A 17041-nucleotide genomic window follows, 5' to 3' on the forward strand; every position below is an offset into this window, starting at 1 on the left:
ACGTAGGAAGTAGAACAGGACACAGGGTTCGGTGGTGGAACAGCGGATTGTTGCAGAAAGGGACAAACTGGTGAGGGAGGAAGTAGAACAGGAAACTGGCTTAGGTGGTGGGATTGCAGACTGTTACAGAACGGGACAGACTGGGGGGCAAGAATGAGAACAGGCCCTAGGCCTTGGTGGTGGGACAGCAGGTTGTTACAGAAAGAGGCAGAGGGTAAAGAGGGCGTATGACAAGTAGAAAGCGAGGGGCACACAGGCCCAAACTGACCCAGGCAGGGAGTAAGAGGTGAGCGTAGGAGAGGAAGGACAAATTGCAAGCAAGATCCATCCATCCATGAGGTTGAAACAGCTACTTACATAAAAAGGTAACGCACCAATAGTACTCCAAATGTGATGAACAAGCTATGCTAATGTACCGCAATCTTGACTGGCAGCACCCTTATGTCACTGGACTGGGACCATCCCTCTGTTTTCATGATATTCCTAAATGGTGCTTTGAAGTTTCGGTGGGTCCAGCTATGTTCTGCTGCATAGTCCACTACTTGGATACATTATGCCAATAGCTTTCCTCTTCTGATGATAGTAGGTCACTAATCAAAGCTAGTTGTGGGTCATTAGAATAGGGAAAGGTGGCAGATAGCGGTGCATCATATTACTAGAAGAGCAGTGAATGTTAAAGGTCAGAAGGAAGGAGCTTTGGAAGAGCCCTCAGGAGGTCTTAGTAAGACAGGTCAACACAGAGGTGCACTTTTAGACATGTCTCAATGTGGGAACAGCAGTACGCGAGGCAAGTCAGACTGGATGAGAGATGGCCTCTTCACGTCCCCGCGGAGGGATAGCAGCTAAAAAAGAATGCAGATTACGAGAACATTCCATGCACAAAAGTGCAACATTAGTTTACGGTGAAAGGAAAATATTTGTGGTTGTGATCCAATTCATTCATTTTGTTATGGAATTGTAATATTTGGGGATCCCCTCTAAAATTCCATGTGTGGTCAAGGAATGTGTGGTCAAGGGGAAAAAAAAAAAAAAAGAATCACCAAATCGTACCACTGGACTTCAATAACATTGTTTGAATGTCATTTATTCGTTAGTTATAGTCGACCAATCATGAAAGTACATCAATATTTCTACAGTAAACAAGTGTTTTGCAAACTCTGGAGCATTGCGGCCTACTTCACAGTTGCCCGACTAGATCTAATAAAAAGAATTACCTTCCACACAACTTTAATGAATAAGGATTAGACAATTCTTGGATTTTTATCGATCATACAATAGATTTTTAGACTCCCCGCAAGTGCCATATTCAAGATACCTTAGAATTGGCCCTACTGGGGTGAATAGTGACCGAATCAAGGATTATATTATATGGCCCAATAAAGCTTCCTTTTGCACCTTGCTGACTAAAGATTGCCATCAATTCTAACAAGACAAGTACAGTAAATAGTTCAAGAAACATAATATATTCAAATTGTCTCCCTGAAGTTTTACACAAAACGTAAAATGTACTAAAAATATTTTAAACTAAATGTTCCCAAGAATAAGGTTTACTTTTTAGAATAACACCCCTGCACCGACCTCTTCCACCACACCCACCATGTTCGCTTGTCATACTGTACTTTTTGAGCAGTTATTCCGAATTACTTGTCAAATTCAGACTTAAGCACCTGAATACCAGAGACAGATACCACCCCCCACCCCGACTTTGGATGATATAATATGCAGAAAGCATAAGGGGTGAAAGGACAGACAGTGACCGGGTAGGTCATTCCCTTGCCTCCTGTCGAGCCTCTAATCCACCACTAGTGGTTTTGGAGCTGCATGCATGGCATGATGAGAGGTGGTGGCAGTTTGGCAGCAGGTGGGGACTCTTGGCAGACTAGATAAGCCTACAGACCCCTATTTAATCTTCACTGTACAACAAAAGCCAACTGTACAATTGAACTTCCTCGTCAATAAGTTTCTATATGTACTCATAACTATGCTGAACCTGTAACCTTGCATCTCTCTGGTCATTAGTAAACCCCTTTGGATATTGAGAGGGTGTGGAACAGACACCAAGGAACATCAAGAGCAATTCCCCGGTAGGCTGCCAAGATGGGGGCTGGTTTTGGACCCGTGGGGATCAGTTTTTTTGTTACACGGGGCAGGGGTCGCAGCATAGCTGTAATATCGGCCCCCCTGTAACAAAAGCAACCAAAACCAGCCCTGGCAACAGCTCACCCGCACCCCCACTCCCCAGGGGAGGACGAGGTGGGTGCCAGGGCCAGATTAGGTTACCAGTCCGGCTGTGACCCAAACATCCAGTTGTGCTGCCATCCTTACATGGCCATCAGAGAAGGCAGCATTATAACAGCATTCTAGGGGAGAGCAGGATGCGACCCAGGCGCCCGGAAAAGATTCCAGCAACCCAGACTCAAGTTAGCAATAAGCATCTCTCAAACCTCCCATCGTTAACCTTACTTCACCCTCAACACCACAATTTGGATGTGTCGTAACAGCCAGAGCAGCGAACTATGGAACTGGGGAACCAGGTTCGAGTCACAGAGTGAGCTCAACATCCTGTGATTGTGGGCCAATCACTTAAGATCCCTATCCCTACCAAAGATGAATGTGTCCTTGTGTAATGTAACTGGTGCTCATGTAAAGTGCTCCAATACCTTAGGGTCGAGTTCACGCTATATAAAACGGCAGAAAAAAGAAAAAGCTTCCTCTATTTTCACCACATCTTCAAGACCAACTTTAAAACTTAGGAATGGGGCACGCTCACAAAGAGTAAGTAAGAGAGGCAGCAGCTACTCTACAGGTGAAAGTGCATCTTCACTGAAGCCAGTGTGGGTGGGACTGCGGGAGGGTGAATGTGAAAGCGAGTCAAATACAAGCTAGAAGAGCGAGTGCATGTATGTAAGAATGAGGGAGTGCATGTACGGATGAATAGGTCAGACATTTAAGGCCCCAAAAGGATGACCACCACACTGACCGTGTGATATGCAACAACAAATGAATGAAGGCCTTCTGCAAGGCTTCTTTTTGGTCCTAGGTAAAAGATGGGTTGTCGAATAGAAAAATCATGATCATATTTCTCACAATATACCTCTATCAATATATCCTCTAACTCCACTCTCTCGTTGATCTCAAACCCCATACCACTGCTATGAGCCCCAAAATAACCCATTCTAGACTCTTCCATACTCTACCCCTCCTTGTATCATATCATACTTCTCCGATCCCCGAAAACAAGCCTTTCTAAAAACCCTTCCCTCCGACTATTCCCCATCCATCTCCCTTTTACTCATCCCAAGCCTCCTTCTCCTGCTCTGAGCTCCAAAACATCCCTCCACTATCCTTTTCATTCCAAACAATAGACTAACATGTCCACCTCTCAAATTCATTTATTTCACTATACTGATTCACCACTAATCCTTTATGGGCTCCGGAGTAGAGTGCTACTCGCCGAAAAAGCATTTCGATGACGCGTATGGGGTAGTGAGAGCTATATAATTAAAACAGAATACAATGATAACTTCAGTCAACAAATCAAACGTACTTCCTTGATCTGCTAAAATATCAAACCGCCCCACAATCCCCGAAGGTTGATGACAGAAGATGACCCACTGACCCAATCACTGAACTGCAAAAATGAATAGCTGGTTCTAGTCCGGGCCTGTGTGCCTTCAGAGCATGGTCTGAAAATGAATGTATGGAAACACCCTTATAACAAAACATCATATCCCCTGGGTGCGCCCTTAGCTCTTCCCACCCAAATCTTGCTGCATCTCTAAAGCATGCTGCAGAGAGGCAATTGTGTGACATGTGGCAAATGAACCCACCTTTGCTGGAGGAAAACTCAAACCCTCCTCACGCCCAAGCATCCACGACAAGCATCCACGACTGCCATCTAAGTCCCATGAGGCAATTCAGTGAACAGACCTCTCCGATGCAGAAGTCATTTATTCAGTCATTCGTGGTGGACGGCCGTTATTCACTTACTCACTTCCAGCCCCTCACAAACTAATTACAAACGACATCTAAATAAATAGCTCAATTAAAAAAACCACAAATGGATACGGTTGTGTTGGAGGGTGGGGGGGGGGGGGTACTTACGTTTAACTCAATAATCCACAGGAGGGAAACGAACAGAAGGTCAAAGGTCACAAAGAGGCAGAAAGTCCGTCTGACATCCGAGATTGGCTTCTTCTTCTCGGGAGTCAGGAAATAGTGCGGGGAGTAGAGCTGGCTCTGGGCGTAGGAGGTGTTGATGGATGCGATGGCGGGCAGGCTTTGCTCCAGCTCACTAGGGTAGGACCCCAGCGGCTTACTCATCGTCCTCTCAGAGCCGGGGCCCGGGGGCAGGCGCGGGGGTACGGCCAGCAAGCATCAGCACACAGTCTGAGGATAGAAACGGGGACAGTGAGTGGAAGGACATGTATAGAGCAGTGGCGTAACAAAACTTGAGAGGGCCCCCCTGCAAAGCACATGGAGGGGGGCTCCCCCGGCGGCATGGCCCACCATCTACCACTTTGCCCTACCACCCAGAAATCTAGCATATTTTGATTTGAAACCTCCAACATTTAAATGAAATGCCTCTATATTGTCTTTCTCTAAGTTCTAATGAGAAAGTGTGAAACACTCTTAACATACAAGCTATGCCATTTGTAACAATACTGTCAAAAGCAGATTATTTAACTGAGGCAGCAATCAGAACAAAGCCAAGGAGCGATCCTATTGTCTCAGGAACTGCCTATGGCTGAAGAACAAAGAACAACTATGAAGGTTCTGAAATAGAATTGACAATACCTTGAAACTTTGAAAGACCAACCCAAACCTGCAATTCCATAAAAACTCGACTGACAATATACTTGAGAAGTACACAAGCTATAACTCAGTATCCTGCGAAAGTCAAGAGAAATAGACTGGTGAATTATCTGCAGGTTAAAAAAAAACGAGTAAGCAATAGGGTCTGAGGGAACACACTACCAGCCCGGACTAAGTCCCCCTACTAACAATATGAATACACAGAAGTCCAGGGGTATAGAAAACCAAACAAAAAGAAAAACAAAATCCACCTGTCTGCAGTGAACCTAACAAAAGCCTGAATGAAGCTAACACTAGAACCTAGTATTAAAGTCCTCATGAAGAGGACGTAATCCCATCACACACCGTGGTGCCATGCTTCATCATATGGGATCTCCTCTTAACCAAACCTGGTTTGGCTAAGGAGCTGACACTCCCAAGGTGTATCTAAGGGAGGAGCTCGTGGATGTTTTAAACTACGCTAATGAAATGAGATCTCCTAAAGATCAATGAGGCTAGCCGAAGTTGGGTGAGGCCCTAAAGTGCAGTGTGAAACTAAGTGATATAAAATGGACTACAGGAACAGAAAGAGTTTAATTAGGAGTGTGCCTGTGCCAATGTTAAAAACAGAGTAGTTGCGCGGTCTGATCAAATTAACGAGCGCGCTTACAATAAACCAAAAAAAGGTCTACATGTTTCAGCCATAACAGATCATAAAATTGTGATCAAGGCTTTCTTCAGGACCAAATAACCAAAACTACTGCAACTGCAAGCTAGTGCAAAAGTGAGCACTGGCGTGACATCGTGTCTAAAAGTAGAAACATGAAACGATACAACCAACCTTGTACCACAGGATCGATTGCAAAAATTTGAACTCCTACCGGTCAAGAAGGTAAGTGCCAGTATCAATGTAATAAAACATGAAAAAATATATATAGAATTAATAACCAGGAAATGTACTTCATACAGGTTTATAGACACTGCAAATCGAAGATATCAAATAACCCAATATGAATCTTACCCGTAATGAAATCGGGACTAAGCCTGCCGCTCCTGGTAGCAACTCAGGGCGTGAGGCAACGCTCTGTGAAGGAAACAATTAAAAACATGGTCTAGTATGATGAAACGTGTGCATCAGAGGTGCAGCAGGCACCGAAGCCTGTCGCTCCCTCAACTGAATCACAAAGACATTCAACAGGCAGGGAAACGAATGTATTCAAAGAGGGACCGTGGGATGACTCAACCATAGGGCCGAGTGAATCCTCACTAAATCCCAAAAGCAGGTACACTTTATATATACAAAATTAGAATAATTAACAATAGTGCCCGAAACAGCGGAGCACACGGATTTTCTTAAACTGTCAACATTGAAATCAAAACGGGCGATCGTAAATGAGGAGATCACCTCAAAGACCAAAATACCCGCATGTTATTTTTATTCATAATTTTTTGCATGATAATAGCAAATACCCTTCATAGATACTTCAAGAGTAGCTCGCACTTCACTGGTGTTCAAAAGTGCGCGACTCTAGTGTCAAGAAACAGCCTCAAGGGCTAACAACACTACCAGCAAAAAACGGGCAGTAGATAGAAAAAGGGAAACCCTCTATATACGAGTAAAGGCAGCCGCCGATGAACTCGAGAAAGGTACATCGCTGCCGATAATGCAGCAACAGTAGCACACATCAGTAATTACAACAAATCTCCGAAGATTGTAAACGAAGATTCATAACAACCCAACCACCGCAATTAAAAAATACGGGCAGTGACTGGGAAAAACAGTGTTACGAACAAGACGGCACAATGCAGAAGGTGCATCGACACGGAGAATCTCACCTCTCCGTCGCTACCCCGAACCTTCTTCCTGGATGCTGGCGGCGGCAACCAGTAAACGGCCGAACACGGGGTAAAATAACACCAACAACGCCCAGACGCACAACATAGCGTAATGACGTGGCGCGTCAGTGGCAAAGTGCAGAGCCCTATTGATGACGTCACAGCAGGCAAGGGAAGTCTGGGAAATGTAGTTACCCAGTCTCAAAAACCTCCGGCCAGATCATATAAAGCCTGAGAACTTACAAGAGAACAACAATGAGTTCCAGAGAAACAATCTACCACAGTCATGCCACACAGATGGAAAGGGACCAACACAACAGTATTGGTCACTTCTAAAGGCATCCTAGGCTGATCGGACAACAAACCGCAAAATAACCGAACAAACCCAACTGGATCACTAGTGTGTAGGTAAGCATAGTGGTATTCTGCATGATGTTTGACATGAAAGCAAATAACAGCAGACCATGCACACCATCCACTAGACTATCTAGTGAAAAAACTACCACTTGCCTGTAGGCTGTTTGAGTGCTGATGAAAAATCACAATATACAGATACAGTCACTAAAATACAACCCACTCACGATAAACATCTACAGATGGTACCATGGTATGGAATCATTTAGACCAAAACAGTCACTTTGTAACTTAAACACCCAACGTTGTTCTTTATTGAAAAGAAATTTAGACACATCAGAAACGTGTGCAGGAATAAATGGTTGTTCAAGTACCGTCCAAGACATCTGATTAGGACTGTGATTACACTCCAAGAAATGGTTAGTCAGTCTCGTTGATGCCTTTTTGCATCGAATGGTGCTCTTATGTTCCATGATGCGTTGTTTCACTTTTCTCATGGTCATCCCCACATATTGTTTCTGACAGGGACAAGTGCTTAGGTACACTAACTTCTCACTATTGCAATTAGTGTGACGCAATGGTTTCCACGGTTTGGCAAGACCAATGTTAATCTCAGTAGTGTGTGCTGTCTGCGCACAAACCACGCACCCACCACACGGGAAGTGTCCCCTAACCGGTGGAAGATCTCATAAGGGGTTAGCAACAGTTGGTGGTACGCTACGAGGTCTGGTATGGACCATGGCATCACGCAAATTGTCCCCCTTTTGTACGAAAAAAGCGGAAAAGCCAATTTTAATTGGCCAGTATTCAAAATACGCCAATGTTTCCGCAAGATCTTCTGAATTCGATTGGAAAACGTACTGAAGGTGTTCACAAAAGTCAATCTCTCATGTTGTGCTTTGGGAACAGCAACTTCTAAAAGGGCATCCCGATTGTTATTGGCTGCTCGTTTATAAGACTGTTTGATCAGCTTCGATGGATAGTTTCTAAGCTTCAGGTTCTGCAAGAGAACATTGGCATGTTTCGTAAAAGCTTCGGTGGTAGAACAGTTCCTTCTCAACCGAAGGAACTGGCCAAAAGGCAGACCGGTCCTTAGTCCCTTAGGATGGAAACTGTCAAATTTCAACAAAGAGTTTCTTGCCATGGGTTTAGTATATAATTCACTACCAAGGCCTCCCTCTGTAGGAAAGATCCACAGGTCCAAAAAAGCCAAACCCAGTTTGCTAAATTCAACAGTGAAGTTGAGGAAGACATTTTGGTCATTGGGCCAATGGTGAAAAGCCGAAAGAGAGACATCGTCTCCTCTCCATATGACTAAAACGTCATCGATGTAACATTTCCATACTTTGATGGATCCAAGAAAGGGATTGGTTGAAGTGAGCACGTAATTCTGCTCGAAGAGATGAACATAGAGATTGGCCAGGCTGGGGGCAAAAACACTGCCCATTGAAGTACCGGAGATCTGAAGGAAAAACCGGTCTTCAAAGTTGAAAAAAATTTCCGTCATGGCCAGCCTGGCACACTCCATTATGAAAGGAACAGGTGAACTCAGTGGCTCAACGATGTTGTCCAATAGCGATCTAATCGCTTCAAGTGTATCAACCTGGGGAATGCATGTGTACAATGATTCCACATCGAAACTGACCAAATAGTCAGTCTCAACGTTGAAATCAATACCAGGTAATATGTTCAAGACGTCCTTGGTATCCTGAAGGAACGTGGGCATCGTTTTTACCAATGGTCTCAAGAACACATCTACAAAAGATGACAAGGGTTCTAAAAGTGAACCGATGCCCGAAATGATGGGTCTACCAGGAGGAGGACGTTGCTCCTTATGCACTTTAGGCAATGTGTAGAAATAAGGAGTCACAGTGTAAATCGTCACCAAGTAGTCAGCCTCAAGACTAGAGATCGATCCTTCCAATTTTGCTTCGGACACCAGTTCACCAATCTCTTTTTGGAGTCTCACCGTAGGATCGGAACTCAACAGTTTGTAAAAGCTCTCGTTAATGAGTTGCCGCAGGCACTCTTCACGGTAGTCTGAGGTGATAAGTATAACAATAGCACCGCCTTTATCGGCCGGCTTGATGATAATAGCCGGATTTTTGGACAAGGATTCAATAGCCTTTTTGTCAGTGTTAGAGAGATTATGATAGTAGTTGTTAGAGCCCATGTCTAATTTCGAAACCTCAAGGGAAACCGCTGTTTCGAATGCCAGTACAAGTAGGGGTACCGAACTCGCGGGAGGTACAAAGGTGGATTTATTACGTAACCCACTATCTGTAATCTGATCCATTGGGGTAGCATTCTCAACGGTTTTATCTTGAAAGAAAAACCGTAATCTGATCTTACGAAAGAATTTGGCTAGTTCACACTGGATCATGAATGGATCACCTGGGTTTGTAGGTACAAAACCCAACCCCTTGTTAAGAACATCCGTTTCAGCAGGGGTCAAAAGATGTGAACTCAGATTGACAATCAACTGCTGCTGGGACCTGCCGTTTGAGGCCCCTTCGTCATGCTGCGCAGACTGCGTGGAGATGGCGGCAGACTCCAGTGTACTCGTGTTTGGCCCTGTTGTCCTCTCCTTCTGCCTCGGTTTCTGCCTCGACCTTGCCCTAAAAAAGGCTGTTGTTGAAACATCTACGGAGGCGGGTTGAAAGGCATCATTTGTGGGTGGAATGGGACATTCGGAAAATGCCACGGAGCCGGGTTCCACCATTGTGTATGGGGATTCCCTTGCCAATTCCGTCTGTAGCCCTGTCTGCCTCTCCCTCGGTTAAGCAAGAACTACCCCAAATAGCTAAAAAAGGCTTAGCAAGGGGGCGGGGGGATGGGAGGCCTAGCAGCGATGGGGTTAAATATTGCAAATGCGAGACCAAGTGCATTGCAAATGGTGCAGGATGGTTTTAGTCCTTACTGCAGGGATGTGGAAATCCTATAGCCCAATGCCTGGTACATATTGTTTGGGAATAACACTGAATTTACTCCAACTGACCAAGGACTGGTCAATATCAACACACGTAGATGGAATATTGTGAGGAAGCTATTGAGGGAAAATATTAACTTCACCACTAGGTGAGTAAGGAAGCAATTCCTTTTGGTTTAGGTACCCTCACACACCCTAGTGGTGTCATGCTTCATCATCGGGTCACCCCGACGCCTAGAAGTCGGGGTGGGCTCAACCACAGTGTTGGGAGCTCTTTGAAGATATTGTAGACCATGGGGGCTAAAAAATTAAAAAACCTCAGACAGATCCCCAGTATCCCTTTATTATCGGGTCTGTCTGGGATACTAAAATTATTTAAATTAGGGTCTCTATAGGATTGTTATGGTCCTATGACCCTAGTGCCAACATGTTTCAGTCCGTATGTGGCCGTAAAGGTCCAGGACTTTCTTCAGGGCAAACAGAAGGCCACCCTGGGTAACAGAGGAAGGAATTCCCTAACCTGTTTTTCGTAGCAAGGGCAGAGTAGCTGCTCCTTGTTTGAGCGACTGATTAATTAATCTGTCATGCTTCGTATCCCATCCAAATTTCGAATGACATCCGTTTCTCGAAACGCCGGGGATCGAGACCAAGTAGGTGGACAGACGGGGCAGGACTCTTGACGAAGGTTTGACTACAGAGCTACCCCCAATAGCCCTACGATCCCCTGAGAAACGGGTGTCATTCGAAAGTCCTGGACCTTTACGGCCACATACGGACTGAAACATGTTGGCACTAGGGTCATAGGACCATAACAATCCTATTGAGACCCTAATTTAAATAATTTTAGTATCCCAGACAGACCCGATAATAAAGGGATACTGGGGATCTGTCTGAGGTTTTTTAATTTTCTAGCCCCCCTGGTCTACAATATCTTCAAAGAGCTCCCAACACTGTGGTTGAGCCCACCCCGACTTCTAGGCGTCGGGGTGACCCGATGATGAAGCATGACACCACTAGGGTGTGTGAGGGTACCTAAACCAAAAGGAATTGCTTCCTTACTCACCTAGTGGTGAAGTTAATATTTTCCCTCAATAGCTTCCTCACAATATTCCATCTACGTGTGTTGATATTGACCAGTCCTTGGTCAGTTGGAGTAAATTCACAGTGTTATTGATTATATAGGGAGGTGTTACTCTGACCTAGAATCCTCACCACCCTTCCGGCACATGAAATACCCTTTTCAATAGCCTTTTGTATACACATATTGTTTGGGGTCAAGGGCAACACGTTTTCATGTGTAGGCCCAACCCCGTACAGCACAAACCCTTTGGCTGCTAGTTTGCAGTACCACATTATGGATCAGGGAACGGCACTGCAGTTAAGGTCATATTTGTGTCCCGGTGTTAATGCTGTTCAAACATGTATTTATGGTTCATTAATGCCAAGCCTTTATCATTAGGGTGAGCGCTTTAAGTAAATGTTTTAAGCTCAGACTGCACTACTATCAGTGGTTCCAGTATAAAAATGTGTACACAAGTTTTCAATGTTTAGCAATATGAGGCTATGTATACCGTTCCCAGAATTCTCTCTGATTAGATGCAAATATTTGCAGAAGATTGAAAGCAAAATTGATGATTCTTTGGTTTCAAAATAAAATGTTCACAAAAAAATGCAAAAACATTTCGCTAAACTACTGTAAAATTTTAAGTACCATTTCTTTGCAGCATCATTAAGTAAAATGTGTTAAAGTATGCTAGCATTGCCCAAAAATATTTATAATGGAAAAATCAGGGTAACCAGTTTTAATAATATGATGGGAAACATAAAAATAAACAAGCATTGGTAAAGCCAGTAGGTCTGAAATTGTTGGTCAGCCTTTTACTTTTGTCAAGGTGCGACTTGTTTTGGCATGGTTTCTGTAAAACCGTATTGGTGTGTGAGCTGCCAGGCCCCTCACCATTTTAACAAACATTGGCAAAAGCAAAAACAAAATTTGGTCTCAAAAGCACACATTGCCACAGTGTTCTTGGCACTGAACAAAACGACTGTCAATACGCTCCTTGTAAAAGAACAGAATGCTGTCACTCAAAGTGAAGCTAGCACATAGACAGAGAATTTTAATAAACACATAAAGTCATGGTTAACGCTAGACCTATTTAGGGGCCCGATTACTAAATGAAGTCTCAAAAGTGCACCCATGTCCTTGCATTAAGTGCAGATATACGACTTGTGTGAATTCACTCGACTTTACACAAGTAGGCCAAGAAATAGTACTCCTAAAAAAGATTTGTGAACTGCATTTCAGCATGAGCAAATATCCAGGTGTAGATTTGCTCAAGCGAAAATATGACTGTTTGCAAGTTCACTTTCCGTCCAACCACTTTTTTTCCCAACCCTGGAAGAAGTTTTATGTCTGCCATGGTCAGGAGTAAATTTCCAACCTCTCTCAGTATGGGAAAACAGAGAGTTGGTGAAAACCCTTAAAACATGCAAGTTAGTAGGTTTGCACAGACTCAAAAGGGCATTCCAACCCTGGAACTGTTGCTTACCTCTACCTTCAGCCCCAGTATGTAGATCTGCAGAAACACAGCAACATAAGGGAATTGCTAGTATTCACACCCTACTACGGAAGGAGCCGTGCCATAATCGGAGAGGCTATTTTAGAGGTCTAATGTATAATGAGATTGCTGCCATCATTTTTCGCCGCATTACACGGCACCAAAGAGACAAGTGAACTTTGTTACAGGACAAGTGAAGTTATGAAGCAACCGGCCCCAAGGACAAGGAGATATTTTATTACATTTCACACCCCTGTTACCGTTAAGATACGTCAGGTTACAAGTTTAATGGCACAAAGAAATTGAGCCCTTCAAAGGGTGATAATGAAATAAAATTGTGATAACAGTAACACTGGTTATTTACAGCAGTGTAAGCAGGAAAAACTGTGGTAGGAAACAGGGCAACATTGTTACACACCAAAAGGCCGGAATAGAGATTCTTAGGGCTGCAAGCATTAGTATGAGGGAACATTATTTAAATCTTGGAGAGGTTGTTAAAAGTACGTAAAGAAAGGTTAACTCCAGCCCTTCAAAACTTGTTCAGGTAGAAATAAGACGCTCTTCTTCCATGAAGCCGTAAAGCAACAGCTGCTGCCTCAAGCACTGGCACTGCCAACCCTCTCTCACCTCCACCCCGACGTCTTTCAGGGAGCTCACAGAAATCCGCAGGCTGTGCAGAGTGCCAGCTGGCAGACCTGTTCGGTCTGCATGGGAGCGGCCAATCTCACTCGGCGCACAGCAACATCTCCATCACCTTTCTCCTGCCTCCTGTTGCAACACCTCCTCCTACCATCACTTTACTGGTGTACTTGGTCTCTCCCATCACCTAAAAATTCATCACTCCACTAGGGCATCATAAATGACCATCGCACTCAGTCCCGGTGCATTCTAATTACTCCATCACTCTCCTGGTGCAAATTTCCAAAGGCTTCCATGCACACCCCAGCCCCTCCCCCACTCCGCTGGGGCACCAAACCCTCTCCAGTTACTCCCTTGCCCTCCATTACTTCGCGAGAGGACCTCCAACCCTCCAGTTACTCCTTTGATGCACAGTAATCCCCCATAAACCCCTTCGTAAATGCTAACCCCTCCATTACTCCAGTGGTACACGACAACCACTCCACCACTCCCCTGGATGACCTGAACTGTATTACTCAGTGGTGCACTGCAACCCTCTTGTCCACTCTTTCCTGACTTCCAGTTTCACCTTAAATTCAAATCCCCGCTGCCTTGAAAGTACACTTCTATGCGTACATGCACAATTTAAGAACACCCATAAAAATGCAGCATTTCCACTTGCATAACTTCACAAACATCAACTTCCCAGTTTATAGGCCACAGAACACAATTATTTTTGTGCTTTTACACTGAACTTCTGGGCACCAATTGCCCCCTCCCCCAAGCTAGACACATGACGGGCAGAACAATCGCTTCCACTGCAGCAACTAGCTCCATCTTCTCACAGCACATCATGTCGGGCAGAGCATTTCACATCCTATCCGATGCACAGCAGGCCCCAGCTGCAGTTGGACCTTCCCGGTCTCAGCTGTAGTAACATATCATCAGGACGCGCTCTGCTCGCATCACTAAGGAAACTCAATTCCAAACCCCTCATTCTCTGTGTGGAATTGGGAAATTCTTTCTGCTAACCATTTCGTGACTGGAAACCCAGCAAAAAAAATATTTGCAATGCTATAGGTCTCGCATCTAAATATGAGACCTATGGCATTGCAAACAAACGGCCGCCATTGTCCCAGTGGCTGTGAAAGTGGGTGTGGCCCACTGAATGTAAGCAAAGCACGTCCTGATGCCTAACGTAGGGAAAACTCAATAAATAAAAAGAACACTTACTGTGTAACAACCAAGTAAAGGGGCCAGTAGCCATGGGAGGATACAAATTACAAGATGGCCCTACTAAGGAGGGACTAACGATCCTCATAATGAATCAGAAGACAGAATTTACAAAGGACAAACACCCAAGCCAATGAAAATAGGGTCTGGGAGGGATGGCATCAAAGTGAGAACCCAGTGGGACAAGAGATTGAAAGTGAGGGGACCTTTGGCAGCCAGGGCCGGACTGGGAACCAAAACCGGCCCTGGCAAAGTTGTTGGGCCCCCATGGATACTGGCGTGGGCTGAGAAAGAGAGTGGTCCACCTCTATTCTTTGGGATCTGTGATGGCGGAAGGACGTGAACCATTGCAACACCAGACCAGAGAGGCCCATCCTGTGCTCCAAAATAGATAAGAGGTTTACATGATTTACAGTATCAAATGCAGAGGAAAGTTCAAGGAGGATTAGGAGGCAATATTCATTGTGGTCGAGCATTTTTTAAATGTCATCGATAACGTGAGTGAGAGCCGATTCAGTGCTGTGACCACTCCGAAAGCCAGATTGGTGTTGGTCTAGTAGTTGGAAATTCTCAATGTGAGGGCAAAGTTGTGATTGGATGCTTTTTTCAAGGAGTTTGGCCAGATTAGGGATGATGGAGATAGGGCAGAAGTTGTTAAGGTCAGCACTATCAGCATTAGTTCTTTTTAGAATAGGTGAAGCCTGAGCTGCTTTTAGGCAATCAGGGATTGTACCTTGAGACAGTGAAGCATTGATAATCTTTGCCAAAGGGGGGGGTGACTTCCTTTATTTCTTTGAAGACAGAGGGTGGGGGTCGTTAAAATGATTAAATGGGTGGATACTCTGAAGAATCTTGTTAATGTCTCTTTCGCTGAAAGGAGTAAAGGTGCCCTATGAGGCATTGTTCTTAGTGCTCAGACTAGCTGGTTCGAGCTGTTCTGAGAGGGAAGGAGGGTGCGCAAACCAATGGGATGGCAAAGAAGCCTACTTAGATTCCAGTTCGATATTGAGAAGTCTTGATTTCTCAGTAAAGAAAGCAGCCAGAGCGTCGCATGAGGGTGGGCTGAATTCTGGGCCAGAGCGAATGGGTGCATCAACTGATTGCGGTTTAACAATTTCAAACAGTTACTGGGGCGATTAGAGGCTTGGTTGAGTTGTGACCTGATGTAGTCGGCCTTGGCGCGCTTGATTTGTTTGTTATAGGAGCTCCTTACCGTTCTAAGGACTTTAAACTGATCCGAGGATGGTTTGGATCTCCAAGATCGTTCAATTGCCCTTAGGTTGCATCGTTCAGAATTTAGGTTGTCATTGAACCATGGTTTGGAGATTTTTGTTAAGGCTTTTTTTTGTTGGAGTGGTGCAATGGAATCCATGATAGTAGAGTTGTAAAAGTCTGTGAGTAAATTAACCCACTGACATGTCAGCATGGGAGGAAAGGGCAGATTTACATTGGGTTGCTAGTTCAGCTGTATTGATATGTCTAAGGTCCCTTTTTCATATCTTCAGCTTCTTCGGTTGAACCTTCTTCAGGACACCTCCCAGTTAATATAAAAGAGGATGATGTGATGGTCGGACCAATCACAAGGGGAGATGTTATCCAGAGAGATGGTGTTTCCACTGGAGAGGATGAGATCCAGGATTTCTCCTTTATTATGCGTTGGCCGGTCACAGTATTGAATCAGCTTGTGATCATCTAGGAAAGATTTAAGGCATTGACTGCTTTGTCATTGGGGTTAGACCAGTGAAGGTTGAAATCACCAAGGAAGATTTGGGACACTACGGAATAGACATTACCGGAAATGATTTCCATTAATTTCTCGATGAAGGAGAGATTGTCCCCCACTGGAGGTGATAGAATGTATGTAGTTTACATACCGGGAGGTGGTTACTTGACATGTTGAGACAGAGGTATTCACTGGAGGAAAGCGTGAGGATTCAGAGTGAGAGACCGAGAGTGTACGCCGATATACACAAGCTAGGCCACTGACCTACTTCAAGCAGGGATGTATTCTCCCCAATATTGCCATAGGTTGGCCTGGGCCACTGCATGATGTTACGGGGCTCACCACGGATAGGGTTTGTTGCTTCGAGCTGCGGCACCTCCATGCCTGAATCTGTGAGAGTTAATTCCTGGCGTGGGAAGGATTGGCATCCTGAGGAACTGAGCAGGGTGGGACCGGCAACCACTCTCAGAACACCGGCAGAAAAGGGCGCTCCTCCCCCTGGGGCCCGAGGGTGGGCGTCCATTAGCTACAATAAATAAACCCTATCGGCTCTTAGCAGGAACGGCCCCACAGGAAACAACGGCACTGAGTCCCTCCCCCTCCATGTACTGCAGCCTTCATCTTAAAAAGTCTGGGAAACACCGTTCAAGTCTTAAGGGACCGTGCTGGGTGCTATTTCACACACTATATCCACAAATACGCAACATGGGGTTTTCTACAACGCGTTTGTGTTGCGATTGGGAATCACAACGAGAACAAGCAGTCATGGAAGGCATCCTCCCAGGTCAGAACTGCATGCAGGGACTGCGTGCGCGTGGCTGAGTGCGCGTGGCTGCGTGCGCGTGGCTGCTCACTTCCACGGCAGTACTCCATGGGAGTTAACTTCCCAGAAAAGGTGGGACATGCACCCACCAGTAGTCATTTGCAGGCTCCAAGTTTTACAGGACACACACAAAGGCCAATACAAAGGCGTGGGAGGAGTCAAACCCCACAAGT

The 17041-nt window shown here is 45.0% G+C and overlaps 1 protein-coding gene across 23 annotated transcripts in view; it reads right to left on the reverse strand.

The window, feature by feature from the left end:
- Positions 1 to 17041, reverse strand: part of LOC146771980 (stAR-related lipid transfer protein 3-like) — a 134528-nt gene that overhangs the window by 92325 nt on the left and 25162 nt on the right. For 19 of the 23 annotated variants that reach the window (XM_085640265.1, XM_085640256.1, XM_085640262.1 and 16 more), the window contains one exon: positions 4105 to 4389. In XM_085640265.1, coding sequence (XP_085496391.1) covers positions 4105 to 4323 — 219 coding nt within the window. In that variant the 5' untranslated portion in view covers positions 4324 to 4389. Of the gene's footprint in view, positions 1 to 4104; positions 4390 to 5815; positions 5879 to 17041 lie in introns of all 23 variants that reach the window. The other 4 variants (XM_085640266.1, XM_085640257.1, XM_085640255.1 and 1 more) reach the window with 1 other exon arrangement.

The sequence above is a fragment of the Triturus cristatus genome, unplaced genomic scaffold (assembly GCF_964204655.1).
Source record: "Triturus cristatus unplaced genomic scaffold, aTriCri1.1 SCAFFOLD_168, whole genome shotgun sequence".
In the NCBI taxonomy this organism is placed as follows: Eukaryota; Metazoa; Chordata; class Amphibia; order Caudata; family Salamandridae; genus Triturus; species Triturus cristatus.